Here is a 15,509-nt window from a genome sequence, read left to right as displayed (position 1 = left end):
ATTACATGGCCCCTGGGCACCAAGAGCGTGACACTGTGGCCCCCAACCCTACTTTGCTTGCCCCGAAGTTTGGAGAAGGCCTGGCACCTGGATGGGAGGTGAGGGTCCACTCCAGGGACACTGGGAGGACTGAACCAGGGCACAGAGGCAAGGCCAAGGGCAAGAGATAGGGTGGTGTAGGCACAGAATGACACCCTCAGTCAGGCAACATGTGCTGAGCACCCCAATGCAGACCGGGGCTGGCACAGGGTGGGACCTGCTCTTGGGAGGCTCGGGAAACTCAGGCAGGAGGGCTAGAGAGAAAGGAGACCCAGAGGCCGGCACCAGAACCGGGCGGGCACCACCCAGGTGGAGGAAGAAGGGCAGAAAGGGGCTCCACAGGCCACCAGCTGCATGTGGGCAGGCACAGGGAATGAGAGATCTGTCTCTGCAGGGTGGCTGGCATGCTGGTGCCCAGGGGACAGAGGCATGGGCCGCTCAGCGAGGCTCTGTGGCCAGGCTCCCAGGGACAAATCCTGGATTTCTCGGCAAAGGACCTTGGGCACCTAACCTTTCTAAGCTCCAGTTTCCTTATTTCTATAAAAGGGATAATCACTGGGGCGCCTGGGTGGCTCTGTCAGCTAAGCATCTGCCTTCGGCTCAGGTCATGATCTCAGGGTCCTGGGATCGAGCCCCGCAACGGGCTCCCTGCCCAGCGGGGAGTCTGCTTCTCCCTCTGCCCCTCCCCCGGCTCATGCTCTCACTCTTTCTCTCTCTCGCAAATAAATATATAAAATCTTTTTTTTTTTTTTTAAAGGGGATAATCATGGAACCCACGCCCTCCTTATGATGTTATGAGGATTAAATGATCCAGTGCATACAACTGAGGCGGGGGAAGGGGCAGAGCCTGGAAGGCCAGGCAGCGACAGGCCTCGTGGGCCACTCCAGGGAGCCAGACACTAGCCTGAGGACAACCCATGTGAGGATTTACGCATGGGGGTAGCACCTGCACGCTGTCTGCATGTTAGGGGGAAGGGTGCTCAGAGGTCTAGAGAACAGAGTCCTTCTGCCTCCTTCCTGCATGGGACGTTCCTAAGAAGGGAGAGGAGGCTTCTGGCAAGCACAAAAGATGAGAAAACCAAGTAACCTGCCCAAGACCAGAATTGGTGTGTGGCAAATGGGTCTGTCTGCCACAAAGCCTGTGTCCTTTCCATGCTGCCAGCTCAAGGGCCACAGGAGGTTTCAGCCCTGGAATGAAATCACTCGAAACTGCAGACTCAGAGCAGACATCGGCTTAGAGCAAGCTCTCCTCAGCCAAAGCCTGAACAAAGCAGAGCAGACTCAGGCCAAACTCTGCGTAACATGGGCCCGGATGCCCAGCGAAGGGGTTGAGTAGGGTTGGCATCCAGGCTGTGCTCTGCTTTGCAGGCTGTGCATGCTCAAGAAGGGACAGTTCTCATGCTCACCACAGGGCTGCTGCTGACCGAGCCCCACGCCCGTGAGCGAGGGTCTACCCAGAAGAGCTGGGGTTTTTTCTGATTCACACAAAGGTACCCTATGGGCTAGGGGAAGTCCTGTTTGCAAAGAAGAAATGCATCATCATTTCTTAAAAACTACTTTGTGTATGTACCAACCTGCCTCATTTTGGTCAAAACCAAAGATTATCTTTTGGTAATGTGGGAATTATTTTTAAAAAGCAGATTATCAAAAATTTTCTAAAAGCCCTGTGAGGATTATTGGATTATTTGGGGGTTCGAAGATAGTGGGTGGTTCATGCCAGGAAGCTGACTGGAAGGCTGGAGCGAGGGGCTCCGAGGATGCTCACCGGACAGACGTTCCGTGACCTCAAGCACCGCGCGGCCCCTCAGGAAACGCACCCGCCCAGCAAACGCTTGTAGGAGGCAGAGGTTGTCTGGAAGAGAAGGAGGGTGTCAGCAGCCAGGATGTCGTGGCCCAAGCAATGGCACTCGCTGTTCAGTGCCAAGTACCTGCAACACCCACACAGGAAAGGAGGCCCGTCGGGGAGCTGAATTAAATTCTCTGAGTCACAACGGGGTGTTTGGGGAAGAGTGAGTGGCCTGATACAGTTACACTGGCTCCCAAACAGGTTTCACTTACTCCCATAGGTCTGGTTCCTATTGTCTGTCCTTCTTCAAAATTGCTGAGTTTGGGGGCAAAAGAGGGTTTGCTCACGGTCCTGGGCAAACCAGGAGGGCTGGTCACCCTACCAGCAGCAGAAGCTTCTGGCTGGCTCTGTTTGGGTCGGGGGAGGGAATTCGCAGGGGGCGTGTATTAGCTCTCAATAGTTTATATATAACCTCCCAGACGGCATACTTGTGAAGACCAGAGAGTTTGTCCTCCACATGCCCCAACCCACTCTTCAGGAGGGTTAGGGGAAAGAGGGATTTTTAATCTTTTTTTTCCGATTGTCCCAGCACCCTGACACCCACTGGGCTCTCAGCCACACCCGGCCTCAGGAGACAGCTCTCCCTGCTGTCCAGCCAGGCTGGTGGTGGGGCCCGAGGCCTGGGAGCTCCCCCATTTGGATGCTGATGGAGTGTTTATTAGAATGAACCACGGATGGTGAAATCACAGGCAACTAGGGTGGGGAATGTTTGGGGATAAAGAAGCCCTCTGGCATTCTTCGGTTGTGTTTCTAAAGCCAACCCAAGCAGGATCCCATAGGTGCTGAATCTAGAAACGGCTCATTCTTCCCCATTCTGGCTGACGTCTCCTGGTTTCTCAAACTATTACACTTGAAGTCCTGCGTTCCTCACAGAGACACACAAGGTGAGCAAAGTAGCCCTTTACCTGAGAAAGGCGTGCTCACGTAGACGATACACACCCAGCCCCCAGTGCTGCCCCAGCCGTCCCCGCAAAACTCCATGGGACGGAACGCAAATAACAAAACCACTTTTCGGGGGATGTGGTCACGGGGCCTGCCTGCACCTGTCATGGAGGTCTGTCATGGGTGTTACCACAGGTGCCCCCAGAAAGTGTGTCCTGGGGTCCCAGGGGCTGACCCGCTCAAGACCAGATGTCTCTCAGCAGGGACAGAGATTAGAGAACCACCTAAGGAAGTCTTTCCAGGCAAGTTCCACCTTCTCTGGATCCCTCAAATACCTCAGCATCCCCCTGGCTATGCAATCAAAACTTCGCTTTTCCCACCAGGCAACTATTCTAGCTGAGAGCTCATCCCTGCTTCCCTTGCTCCCCTCCTGGGAGCTGTAAGGGATACAGAGGAGAAAATGTACACATGTACATCACATACATCCCTGCCACCTGTAAAAGCGCCATCCATAAGTTAGGCAAGAGTCTTTAAAATAATTTGTTCTGGGAAATAAAAGAGAGGCCCGCCTCTAGAACATTGCAGTTAGCAAGAAGTGGTCTCAGGGTGTCTTGGTAGATCTGTAATTGTGTAAGACTAGGTCTTTATATCAATGTCACCTGCATTATTGTTTCCAGATGCTTCTATTTGTCCCACCCCCATCATTAGCCATGAGCTCACCTCCAAAGACAAGGACTTCTGCCTCCTTGCTCTCCCCAGCAACACTCAGTCCAGGACATTTTCTGGACACAGCTGGATCTCCCTGCTCCTGGTGGCTGACGTGGCCTCCCAGAGCCAGAGAGAGGTGAAGAACTTGGGGGATACTTGGAAATGCACATCCAGCAGACATCTGTGCCAGGTCATGCTCCCATGTCCCTGGCACACGACAGGTGCTCAATAAATGCTCCAGGACTACAGGGAGTGTTAAAGCAGAGACATTAAGCATTCCCGGGCTGGTTCATAAACCCCAGAGCTCCGAGCCCCAAGTAGCTGGCCCCTCTCCCGCTGTCCGCTCTCGTAGCGATGGCTCGCCTTCCAGGTCACACCCAGGCTGACTGAGCAGCGGGAAGGTACACGGTGAGGGGTGTGGGCTCTGAGTCCAGGTCACCTGGGCTGAAACCTTGGCTCTTCCACATTTCTCTGTGTTGACATTGGACAGAACCTCCTACACCTCAGCTTCCGCATCTATAAAAAGCCGATAATACTCATGTCTTCCTCTTAGAGCTGCTCTCATGTTATGATGCTTTTAGGATAGTGCCCTGAGTGTGTAATTACTATGTAAGTGTCAGTTATCATTGCTACTGTTTACTATCATTGCCCAAAAATGCTCCAAAAGCCCAGCAACCTGACTAGTGGAAAGACCATTAAGAGGCTGGAATCTAACTTCTGAAACCTTAAAGATCCATGCTCCGTTAGCCCGAGTTTTTCATGGGCCCCTCTGCTATGTTACAAGGAAACCATCGTGGCAAGAGTGGTTTGTGAAAACTCAGCGTTCCTCTGGTCTGGGCCTCGGTGCTGCCCACACAGGGCGAGCAAACAGCCATGGCTGGCAGGCCACACACCTGTCCTCCCTGGGCCTTGCCTTCCCTCTCTGCTAGGGGGCAGAGGTCTATGGGGCCTCGCACCTGCCCCATGCAGCCAAGCCCTACAGCCACCAGGCCACGTCATCCTCAGGCTCCTGGAAAGCCAGAGAAGAACTGTTTTAAAAGCATAAAAATTATGGTAGCATGGATAGTGACAGCAAAGAAACTGGGGTCCAAGTGGACCCCCGACAATAAGCACAGGACTCTGTGAATCATATGTCACAGCCTCCAAAACTAGGTCCACTCATCGCAGGAAAAGTGGGAACGATCCATTTAAACAGAAAAGTGCAAGCTATGGTCTAGGCATGGGACAGAGCTGTTAAAAGTGACTCAAGTGTGTAATCATATGTAAATGCTTGCGCTCTGCTTTTTTTTAAAAGCAGGAGGCAAATTTAAATGCGTAATATCATCATGACTCGACACAAATAGGCACAGAAAAAAATATCTGAAATGAAAAGTGCCAAATGTTAATAATGGTCTCTTCCAGAAGTTGAGACTGAAAATGAGGGGCTTTCAAATTTTTCCTTCCCAATGCTTTGTATTTTCCATTTTCTCAATAATGAACAAGTATGACTTCTACGTGGTGGAAAGTAAACTTTATATTTTTAAGCTAAGTAGGAAGGCTGCATGGTACCATGAAAAACTGGTTAGTTAAACGAAAGAAGCAAAGTCTAAATTGTATTTACATTACAATCTTTAACCAGGGAAATGTGTACACATGTAGACAAGAAAGAGAAGAGAGATTTTTAAGCAGCTGGTACACTAGAGGGGCACCATGGATGAATTTCTAAATTCCCTGAACAATACCATGTTGGTCATATGATTTGTATAAGGTAATGAATTTAGAGTCAACAGAGCAAAATAGCAAAAGTAGATCTGAAGCTGCCCATTTCGGAGCTTATCTGCTCTCTCCAGCACTGGCTGGGGGCTGCGCTAAATTAAGAGAACTCCTTTTGACGCTCAGTCTGCCCAGGAGGGAGTGGGCTGTCAGCAGCCTGATGTTTTAATTAGTGAAGTTTCTTCTATAGCTAACCTGGTAACAGGGCCCAAAGACAGAACCAGCCAGTCTGCTCAGGACCTGCCTTGATCCCCAGAATAACTCCCCTGAAATCAGAAGGTCCTGGTGCTAAGTAGAAAGGATGCTTCTCCAGGCTCCTTTCTGGAGAGGTCCCCAGGCAGGCAGTGACGAAGGGCAGAGGTCAGGGAGCAAGGTGCCCACGTGCCTCCTTCCTCACCACCTCCAAAAAAGGGGACATGGGCATAAATCCCTACCTGCTCTGTCGACCACCATACCACCCACCCCATACACCCTCAGGAAGACCAAGGAACTGGAAGAGATTGGGTGGCTGATGAGTCAACTTATCACTGAATTTCAAGAGGGACCCTAAGAGGTTGCCTAAGAAAGCCAACCTCCCAATTTGGCTGTGCCATCTGGACTTTGTGCCAGAAGATGGACTCCCCCGGCTGTGTTCTTGGTCCCCATGGCCCCCATTGAGTGGGGAACAAATCATAATATGCTGAGCCATTCCTTTGTGACTCTCCACATTTAAGTATTTCACAGCATTTCATGGTTCCTCTCCAGCCTGCAGGCTGGATCCCTTGAGGGGGATGACACTAGGCTTGGGAGAAAGCTCCCTCTGCTCAAAGGGCTCCAAGCCACTTCCAAGAGGGGCCTCGGGATGCTGAGGGTGGACTGGAGCCACCAGGATGAAATGGGAAGGAAGATTTACACCCCTTCCCTTCTGCCACTCCTGCTCCAGTCTCTGCTTCTACCAACCAATCCCCTGGGACAGTGGGAAATTTAGTGACTTGCATCCATTTTTCCTTCCGCAGGTCAGACTCAGACCATTCTAGGCAGATGAGAACCATTCCCAGAGAGAGCTTGATTCTACCCTCGGTACTCCCTGGCAGTGATGAATTCTTACTGGCGATCTACACCCCTCCACTTCTGCCCTTCATAGATATAGAAATCAGCTAGTCACTTCATCATTAAAAACACTTTCAGGGGCACCTGGGTGGCTCAGTCGGCTAAGTGTCTGCCTTCGGCTTAGGTCATGATCCCAGGGTCCTCAGAGCTCCCTGGTGCTCAGTGGGGAGTCTGCTTCTCCCTCTCCCTCTGACATCCCCCCCCCCCCATGAGCATACACACTCATGCTCTCTCTCAAATAAATAAAGAAAATCTTTAAAAAAACAAAAAAACAAAAAAACCCACTTCCAAAACCAAGGTCGCTCATTGGGCAGAATGGGTATGGCTCACAGCACAGCCACGTGGCCTCAAGAGCCCACTGCTGCACCTGCTCAAAATGATCCAGAGCCAAGACCCTGGGCTTCACCCTCTGGGCCCCACAGGAGCTTTTTGCCAGGGGTTTGCTGGGCTCCATCCAACTCTTCGAGGCCAACAACATTCCATTCCAGCCTAACACTGACCTAAGGATTAGAGACCCCTCACGCCTGCCTCCATTCTCCCCACATCAGATCCTCTGGCTGATGGGCCAGAGGGGGCATCGTCAGCCATTTCCAAGGAGACCCTGTCCCAGGAGGAAAGGACAACTCTAGGCATCTTCCTGGAAGCTGCAACCTGACTCAAGGTGTGGTCAGATCACAAAAGCAGGCCAGCCCCAAGCCCCCTTTCCAGGATGGCCAGCCCAGGTGGGTACAGGAGGGCCCCAGGTAGAGAAGGCCTGAGTCCTGGGATAATGCGAGACACCAGATTCTGCAGCCCAAAGCTCCAGAGCTCCCGCGTGCTCTAGGAGGATGGCCCAGTGGCAGAAAGTGGAAACTCTAACACTCAGAGAGAAGGGTTAAAAGCGCCTCTCCCCTGACAAGGGTGCTTAGCCTCTTCAAATAGCTAAAGCCTATTTTGCTTGGTGCAGGTTTTCCCAATAAATCCAGGGCCCGCAGTGATTTACCAAGAGCCTTGGTTATTGGCAACAGCAATCTCACTTACCCAGAGCAGCACTGAGAACAAGTCGTAATTTAAAGCTGGATTTATATTGTTTGTTCTACAGCAACAAACTCAGCAAATCATAAATTCCCTTTGAGATGAAGAGAGGAAATTGACAGTATTTATGAACTCGAAAGGCAGAGAAGGGCCTGACCAGGCCTTTGATTTGTAACTGAAACTGCTTCTGGAAGCTTCAGCCAAGGACACAGCTGCCGTCCAGCCCCAGGGAGCTGGGCTCCCGCAGGGTGTGGGCACTGGGAGGGGAGGGGTGCCTGGCGGTGTTTGCAGCCTCACCACAGGGATGCTCTGTGGGTCTTAAAGGCAGGACGTGGCTCTGTGCTCATCGGGACATACAGCAACAAGACCAACACAGGTGGTTCTCAGGTCACGAGCTTCCTTACATCATGGCAAGAGTGGTTTGTGAAAACTCAGCGTTCCTCTGGTCTGGACATGACTACTCATGTGCTATGTCCCACACGCACCTGCACTTCAGTCTGTGTCCTAGACATGCCAAATATCACCTTCTAAGTATCTAAGAAAGGAATGAAGAGCAGAAGTGGATGCACCCAAAATCCCACCTAGGAATGTTGGAGAACTAAGATGTGTTAGTGCAAAGCACACAGGAACTGAGAAGCTCTTGCTGTTCCTGATGTGTCTCCCATAGCTCACTCCTTTTTCCCTTTTCGTTCCACCCCCAACCCTCACCCCCTACTCCTCACCCAGATTCCTCCCACCCTGAGCCCTGGCCCCAAACAGTCTTCCTCAAAGGCAACTCTCATCTGTTCCACGCTCAAAAGCCAATGGGATCCCAGCCCCACTCCTACACCAGACAATCAAGGTGGCCCACCTGCCCGTCCACTTTGTCCTCTCCAGCAGGCTTGCTCTGCTCTCTCACCACCATCCCCATACAAGCCACCCCCACGGCGATCATCGCTACATCTAAAAACATTGCTGGCGACGCTTCCAGCTTCTTCCTGGTAATCCGGACCTATTTTTCCTTCAGTGCCCTGTTGGCTCAATCACTGCGGTACTGTGTGACCCTGGATGAGTCATTCTGTCACATGTACTCTGAAGAGGCAAGACTAGATCATCTACACATCTATCCTCCACGCCTCCCATTTAGGACACTCGGGTGGATGTGACATGGGAAAGCCTGCCAACCAGGTCCTGGGCTGCCCATCCCTGTCCTACGCAGCCTTTGGGGAAACATCTGGCCTGAGAGCCCCCCAGTGCCCATCAGCACTCTGCTGCTTCCCAGCAGGAAGGGTGAGCCCACCCTGGGGCGGGCTCAGGGATCAAGTCGGCTCCCTACCAGAGCCAAGCAGGGCTGAGGCAGGAGGCTCACCCAGATTCTCAATCATGGCATCCAGTGCAGTCACCGCGGCGGTGTAAATCCCCGAGTTCTTGGAGTTGAGGTTGTCTGCAACAGCAATGATGATGGAGAGCAGCATGGGGTGTAAGCTTTCTTTGAGGAGGGGGATCATCTTGGCAAGGGACTCCAGTGCCCACTGGTTCACTTTCTTGTTGGAATCCTGAAGCCTTGGGGTGAAAGCATCAAAGACCTATTGAGGGAACAGAAACCAAGAGCCCATGGGAACCCAGGCTGGTCAGGAAGCCCACAACCCAACCAACCACCCTTGGCAGGGATTCCTCCTGCCTCCCCGACAGGGTCATCCAACCTATGCCAGAACATTCTCAGTGGTGAGGCGCTTACCTCCTCAGAAGGGGAGGAGGGCAAGAGGGGAAGAGCAACCACCCGTTGAGCACTCATTGCATCAAAGCATCTGGAGCATCTCATTAGGGGTACCCTGCCCTCTCATGGAATGATCTTAATCCATGAGGCACGCGTTCCCATCCTTAGTTTACCATTCAAAACAAAGCCAAAACTGAGGCAGAAAGAGTTGAAGTGATTTGCCCAGATCACACAGCTAGTAAGGAACTTGGATGGATACCCAGGTCTGCTGACTCCGAGCCTGTGTCTTAACTACTGTGCCACACGGCTTGACCATTGGCAGCCTGGATCCTGGAAGAAGCAAGCATCTGCCCTGGTTTCCAGTCTGTGAAGGGCCTGTGCTGGCTCCTAACCCACCCATCTAACCATCCTGGCCCAGTCGCTTGGCCAACCACATACTCTGCCCCCAACACATCATGTGCCTGGCTAGACCAGGAGCAGCCCTCAGCTGTGGGACCCTCTACCTCTACCCTCCTCGTCATAAATCCGCTAAAAGGATGAGAGATGCCCAGGACATCTCTGGGTGGTCCCAAGGCGCCTGGCAGGAGGCGGGGCCTTTGTCCCCCTCGGCTACTTCCGGGCAGTCTCACAGTGTTACCAAGGCAACCGGGTAGCAGGTGCTTTTCTGGCTCCCTTTACCCTGAGGCATCTGGCACCCTCTCCCAACTCTGTCCTGAGGTTTCCAAATTGAAGTCACACCCACAGGAGAGAGACGGGTGGGGGGGCAGGGCTGGGGCAGCGCTCACCTGGACCAGGTTGGCGGTGATAAGCTCTGGCTTGGCCTTGCAGTGCTCCAGGAGCCGCCCCACGCCTTCCATCCGGGACTGGTAGTCTTTGGCCTCCAGCAGCCGCGTCAGCTCCCGAAGATGCTCCGCCACCCCGAGGCCGCCGCGCACGGAGGAGCGAAGCCCCGCCAGCCGAGGGCCGTTGGAGCTGAGCCTGTGTGGAAGGAACTTCTGACCTGGGCAGCCCCAGAGGACGGCTGCACCTCTTGTCCCATGCCCCGCCCGCAGACGGGTGAGACTGAGACAAGAGTGCTACCTGCAGCTTAGTCCACCCCCAGCGGCTCCACCTGCGGCTTGAGGACACTGGCCCTGGAACTCTGGAAATCCTGGTTCCTCCGGGGACAGCAATCAGGTGGCCTAGAGCCCCATCCTTTTGTCAGGGGACAGGTCTCTCTCTTCCTGCCTTTTTTTCTCTTTTCAGAAAACACGTGAAGGGGGGGAGTTGCGGTATGGGAGTGAGAGGCAGGAGTCCACTGAAGGATGACTGCACATTTAAGCTAAGAGTGAGGGACGATCTCGCCAGGTGCCTTTATCCTGATCCCCGGTTGCCTCGGCCCTGCTCCTACTTCTCCAGTGACGAGGGAACTGTTAAGCCCTGTTCTCTTCCGCTGAGAGCACATGTCTATCGTAGCCTCTGGCCCAGTCCGGCCAGCATGAGAGCAGTTCCATACAGGACTCCTACCCCCCACGCCCAGCTCAGAACCTGGCTCTTTGAGCTCATGCCCTACACGCAAGTCCCCTCTGACAGAGCCCAACATCATCCATGCTGTCATTCGTTCCTACAGTCCGCGCGGTTTGCCCACTGAGTGCCTAGAGCTGTCGTGGGCACCAAGGACAGTGAGATGAGAGGCACGTTCTCTGCCTGAAGGAGCTCTCAGACCAGTGGAGGCAGGTAAGCCAAGGGGCTGACAGAAGACCGAAGAACAGAGAGCAGAGTGTCAGAGAGAGCCTCGGGGGGGAGGTGACAGTAATGTGGGTCTTGAGGGACCCTGCAGAAGAGACAGGCAAGTTCTAGGAGGTGTGCAGGTGTACAGCATAAGCAAAGGCACAGCAGGAGACAGGGCACGGCAGAGGGTGTCGGGCGGGAGGACGAGCTGCTCTGGGCTGGCTGAGAGACCACGTGTGGGGGAGAGCAGGAAGCTAATCTCAAGCAGGTGACGGGGGCTTCCCTGGGCGCCTGCTAAGGAGTTCAGATGGGGTCCTCCCCGAGCACCAGAGAAGAATTTTGAGTTTCAGGCGCATCGGTGACCATAGAGTTTCTGCTTGGTTTCTGCTCCTCCCAGCACCCACCCTCCAGTCTCCCCACCCATTCCCTCGCATCTGCCTTCGCCCCAGCTCTGCCTCTAAACTCACCCCAGGCCGCCCTGATGGCGACAGGGTGAGCGGCTCGAAGCGGGTGGAGAAGCGCTGAGCTCGGGCAGACAGCCCGGCCAGCAACACGCCCCACGCGGACTAGTGACATTGTACCCACCCCGCGGGACTGCAGAAACCAACCTCTCCTGGCCAGTGCTTCCGATCCCAGGATTTGGTCTCCCTGAGATTTGGGTGGAGGGACACCAGTTCTAAATTCACCCATGAGTGCTGCAGACCCAACTAGGTCTCCACCGTAGCCCAGATCCACACAGCCTCCCAGAGCCACCCCCGCCCAGGGCCAGTGGGCCATCTCCGTCGGCAGCCTTGGACGTGGAGCCCCAGAGAGACAAGAGCAGCCATACCCATCCTCGCTGGGCAGCCCGTTCTCACCCAGCACCAGACTCCTCGACACCTTGTGGCCCTTGGCAGATGGAAGTCCGTCGCTTTCTTCTATCCCCTTGAAAAAGGCACACAGAACATGAGCTGAAGGAGTGGCTCTCTGGGGAACTGCCAACCACTCCAGCCTAGACCACAGTGACAGGAATAACCCTTTCCACCTGGCAGAGCTTCTGAGGGCACAACTGAGCATTCCAGGCCACTGGTAGTCGGGGCAGGGGTCAAGATCCCCATTTAACAGGAGACAGTGTGGAAGTGCCCAGGGTGGCTCAAGGCACGCTGGCAGAGAGGGGCAGAGCCAGGTCCGAGCACAGGGGAAGGAAATCACACTTATCCCACCTGGCAGGGGTTGTGGGTGAAATGGAATCTCTGGAATGCACACCTCACCCCCCTGCCCGGCTCAGCTCTGACCTCCCCCGCACCCCCCCACCCCCACCTGCTCAGGCCACCAACTCACCCTCTGCTTGATAGCCGCCATGACCTTCCGTAGGTCATGAGACGGGAGGCTCTGCTTCAGAAATGCATCAAACTTCGTATTCGACATCAAGATATTCACCATCTTGCGGCCATAAAACCTGCCGCAGGAGAAAGAGAGGGATGAAGAAACAGCCATAGAAATGCATCATAAATCTGCTTTACAGATTTACAGAAGTTTTGTAATTGTAGTAAAAGAGTTTTTGATACTTTTTCTAATTAAGACAGTAATTGCTAATTAAGACAGTTAAAAACTAGATTCATAAAGGAATAAACATCATCCGTAGCCCCATTACCAAGAGAAAGCCACTATTAAATTTTGTCATATTTTCTTGTAGCCTTTTTGACGCATATACATTTTTGTTGATACCAGAATGTATATACAACTTGCCTCTGGCTTTTTTCACTTCATCATTAATCATCTTCCCATGTCATCCTTTTTAGTGGATTCATAATATTCCATTGGATGACTATACCAAAATGTACTTAACTTCTTCTAGTATGAGGCATCTAGAAGTCTGAGGAAGGGTGCGGGGGAGGGGGGCAGTCTGGAAGGAAGTGGTCAGCTCTACCAAGCGAACAGCAGTGGGTGGGGGAGGAATTCAAAGAGGGCTTCAGAGAAGAGGTGACGCTTAGACTGGGACTCAAAAGAGGAGTAGGAGTTCATAAGTGGGATGGGATCAGGGGAAAGGGGGTGGAGGTGGGGGTCATTCCAGGGTCTGTAATAGAATTTGACACGTTAACAGGTGTGTGGTTGGTAAACAGCAGGTAGGGCCTGGAGCGGGTATGGCCCAATTTCTGGAAATGTGAAGGAGCTGGGCTTTAAAGTGCAGACAATGGGAAGCTGTGGAATGACCAGATTTGCACTTTAGTGGAAAAGTCTCTGGCAGCAGTGTAGAGGACGCATCTCTGGTGGCAAGGCGGGGGGCCAGGAGACCTGTTAAGAGGCCACCATGGTAGTCCAGGCAAGAGACGATGAAGTCCTGAAATAAGGCTATAGAGTGGGAGGAGGAAGGGGCGGTCAACCTCGGGACCTGTTAAGAAAGTGGAGACTGCAGGGCTTGGGAGCTGATCAGAGGTGGAGCAGGGAGCATCTGCAGTCATTATTTCCCTCAACCCAAGACTCCATTGATTATAAAATGCACCATTGATTTATTTTCCACCAAGGAAAAACAAAAATAGAAAGCACTGGCAATTTCCACTACCTTCAATGACACTGCCCCATGTGGGAAGGCAACACCTTCGTGTATTATCTCAGAAACAGAGGTAACATTACTCGCGGGCAGTGCCCTTCCTTCCTTAGGCTGGGTAAACTACTTGGTGGTTGCCTGGTAAGGAAATGTGGAATTCGGGTTGTTCCTTCTATGACTGTTTGCATTCATATCTAATTTATGTCCCATCGCTCTAGTTCCATGCTTCTTCTCATACACTATAACTTTTCATTTCAGTGCCGAATAATAGTGTAATATTTCTGAGACATTTTAGGGAGCAATTAAACTCAACAAGTCCCCACAGAGCATCCATGGTGACTTCTTAAAATAAATATAAAAGGCAACGAGCAAGGCTCCTAGTTTAATTCCTACAATGCACACCGTAATTCAAAGGTTTACACTATGAGCGATAATGCCCAAGTTTGAGAATGTGCAGGGAGTAAAACCCAAATCAAAATTGCTGCCTGGCCAGCAGCAACTGTGAGACGCCTCTGAGTGTAAGATATTAAAAGGTGGGGGAAATCGTGTGTCTTAGAATCAATGAAGTATGAAGGTGCCTATTCTGCATCTTAGATGACTCAGTAAATAATAGTGACTTTTTAGAGTAGAAGGAACACAGCCAGAGAAACAGGCTTGGGGAGAAGGCGATGGGTTCATTCAGGGAAACTCTGCACCGAAGATGACAGTGGGACATCTGGCAGTGGTGATGGGTCCTCCGGAGGCTTTAGAGGTAAAGCACTGATGCTCAGAGAAGGGGTAGCCTGGAGGGAGACCCTACGAAGCATCAGAGTTGCTGTGGCAGGAGCCATGGAAATGGTAACAGTACTCAGGGAAAGTCGTAAGAGGACAAGAATGAAGACACTCCTGCGGCCATCTACATCCGGAGGGCAGGCAGGTGGAGAGGCGGCCATAGAGGAAGAGGGGAACTAGGGAGTGTAGGGCCATGGACACCAGAAGCATAGGTGCCAAGAAGGAAAGTGGAGAGTCGTCAATGCCGGCAATGTGAGAGAGGTCAGAATGGAGGGCGACATTCCAGCTGGAGAGACATTAGATCTGGATGTCTATCCCCCTCCCAACAACTAAAAACAAATCAAGCAGAACCTCCTAGTTCCCCACCAACGTTCCTCATTTCAGTAAATGACACTATCATTTACCCAATTGTTCAGCTTAAAAACCCAAGCATCATCTTTGATTTCTCTTTGAAAGCCTCACCACCCACATCCTGTTGGCTCTGCCTTCAAAAGACACCCCAATCCAGCTCTCCCCTCCCCTCTGCTAGCCTCCAGCACCTCTGGCAGGGACTGGGGAGTAGCCATATGTCTGGTGTCCCTCCTCCATCCCGGCCCCCTCCCCTACTATCATTCCTCTAATGAGCAGCCAGAAAGATTTAAAAAAAAAAAAATCAAGAAGACAGCGAGCATTTAAAGACACACAAACTCTAGTAACCGGGGGTGAAAAGCACTCAGAAATAATAATGAGCTGGCACTTTTCCCCATTAGATCAATAAAAATTAGAACTCCAGATACTGCAAGGTCGTGAGGATGTAGGCACTGTCCCCGCAGGAGGGAAGCGGAGGGGCGCAGCGTGTTCAAGAGCTCCCCACGATGCTCGGGTGGCTTAGATGGACACATGCCCCTGACCACCGTCCTGCCCCCAGGGAATACTCCCAGACATTCTCCCTGGGCTCCACCAGGGAGCACATGTGAGGCTGTTCCCTGGAGCACCGCTGCAGTGGGGAGGGCGCGCCCTCGTCTGTAGGAAAGCACAGAAGGCAGGGGGACATGCCCTGTGGAGGCGTACCAGATGTGGTGTGGTCTCCAGATCTGGCCACAATGTCCCGGGGACTGAGGAATGTGACTAACTGGACCCTAACCGTAGCTTTCCAAGACCGCTAATCAGGTTCTATCACTCTCCTGCTTTACACCGTCGAATATCTCCTCACACTCCTACTAAAGCTCCTCCGGTGGCTTCCGGTCACACCCCAGCCGGAATCCTGCCTCCTGACCGCTGCCCGAGGGGCCCTCATCCGCCTCATCGCCCGTCCGCCCTGCCCCACGCCCCGAGGTGCCATGCAGCCCAGCCTTCCTCTTCCCAGAGTACTGAGCATACTCCCATCCCGGGGGGCCTTTGTAATTTCCGTTGCTGGCACACTCACACCCCGGACCCCCAATGAGTTGGCTCCTGCTGGACCATCAGTTCTCAACTCCAATGTCACTCTCCCAAAA

The 15,509-nt window shown here is 52.8% G+C and overlaps 1 protein-coding gene across 1 annotated transcript in view; it reads right to left on the bottom strand.

Annotated features, from left to right (window-relative positions):
• The window catches only part of TOGARAM2 (TOG array regulator of axonemal microtubules 2), a 40,363-nt gene that overhangs the window by 2,971 nt on the left and 21,883 nt on the right, over nt 1-15,509 (bottom strand). Inside the window, 5 exon segments of the mRNA XM_021697544.2 lie at nt 1,805-1,891; nt 8,679-8,895; nt 9,812-10,004; nt 11,566-11,660; nt 12,057-12,174. Coding sequence (XP_021553219.2) covers nt 1,805-1,891; nt 8,679-8,895; nt 9,812-10,004; nt 11,566-11,660; nt 12,057-12,174 — 710 coding nt within the window.

Source organism: Neomonachus schauinslandi, chromosome 10 (assembly GCF_002201575.2).
Source record: "Neomonachus schauinslandi chromosome 10, ASM220157v2, whole genome shotgun sequence".
In the NCBI taxonomy this organism is placed as follows: Eukaryota; Metazoa; Chordata; class Mammalia; order Carnivora; family Phocidae; genus Neomonachus; species Neomonachus schauinslandi.
The sequence above is the reverse complement of the archived record's forward strand: the minus strand, read 5'-3'. Positions and strand labels throughout refer to the sequence as shown.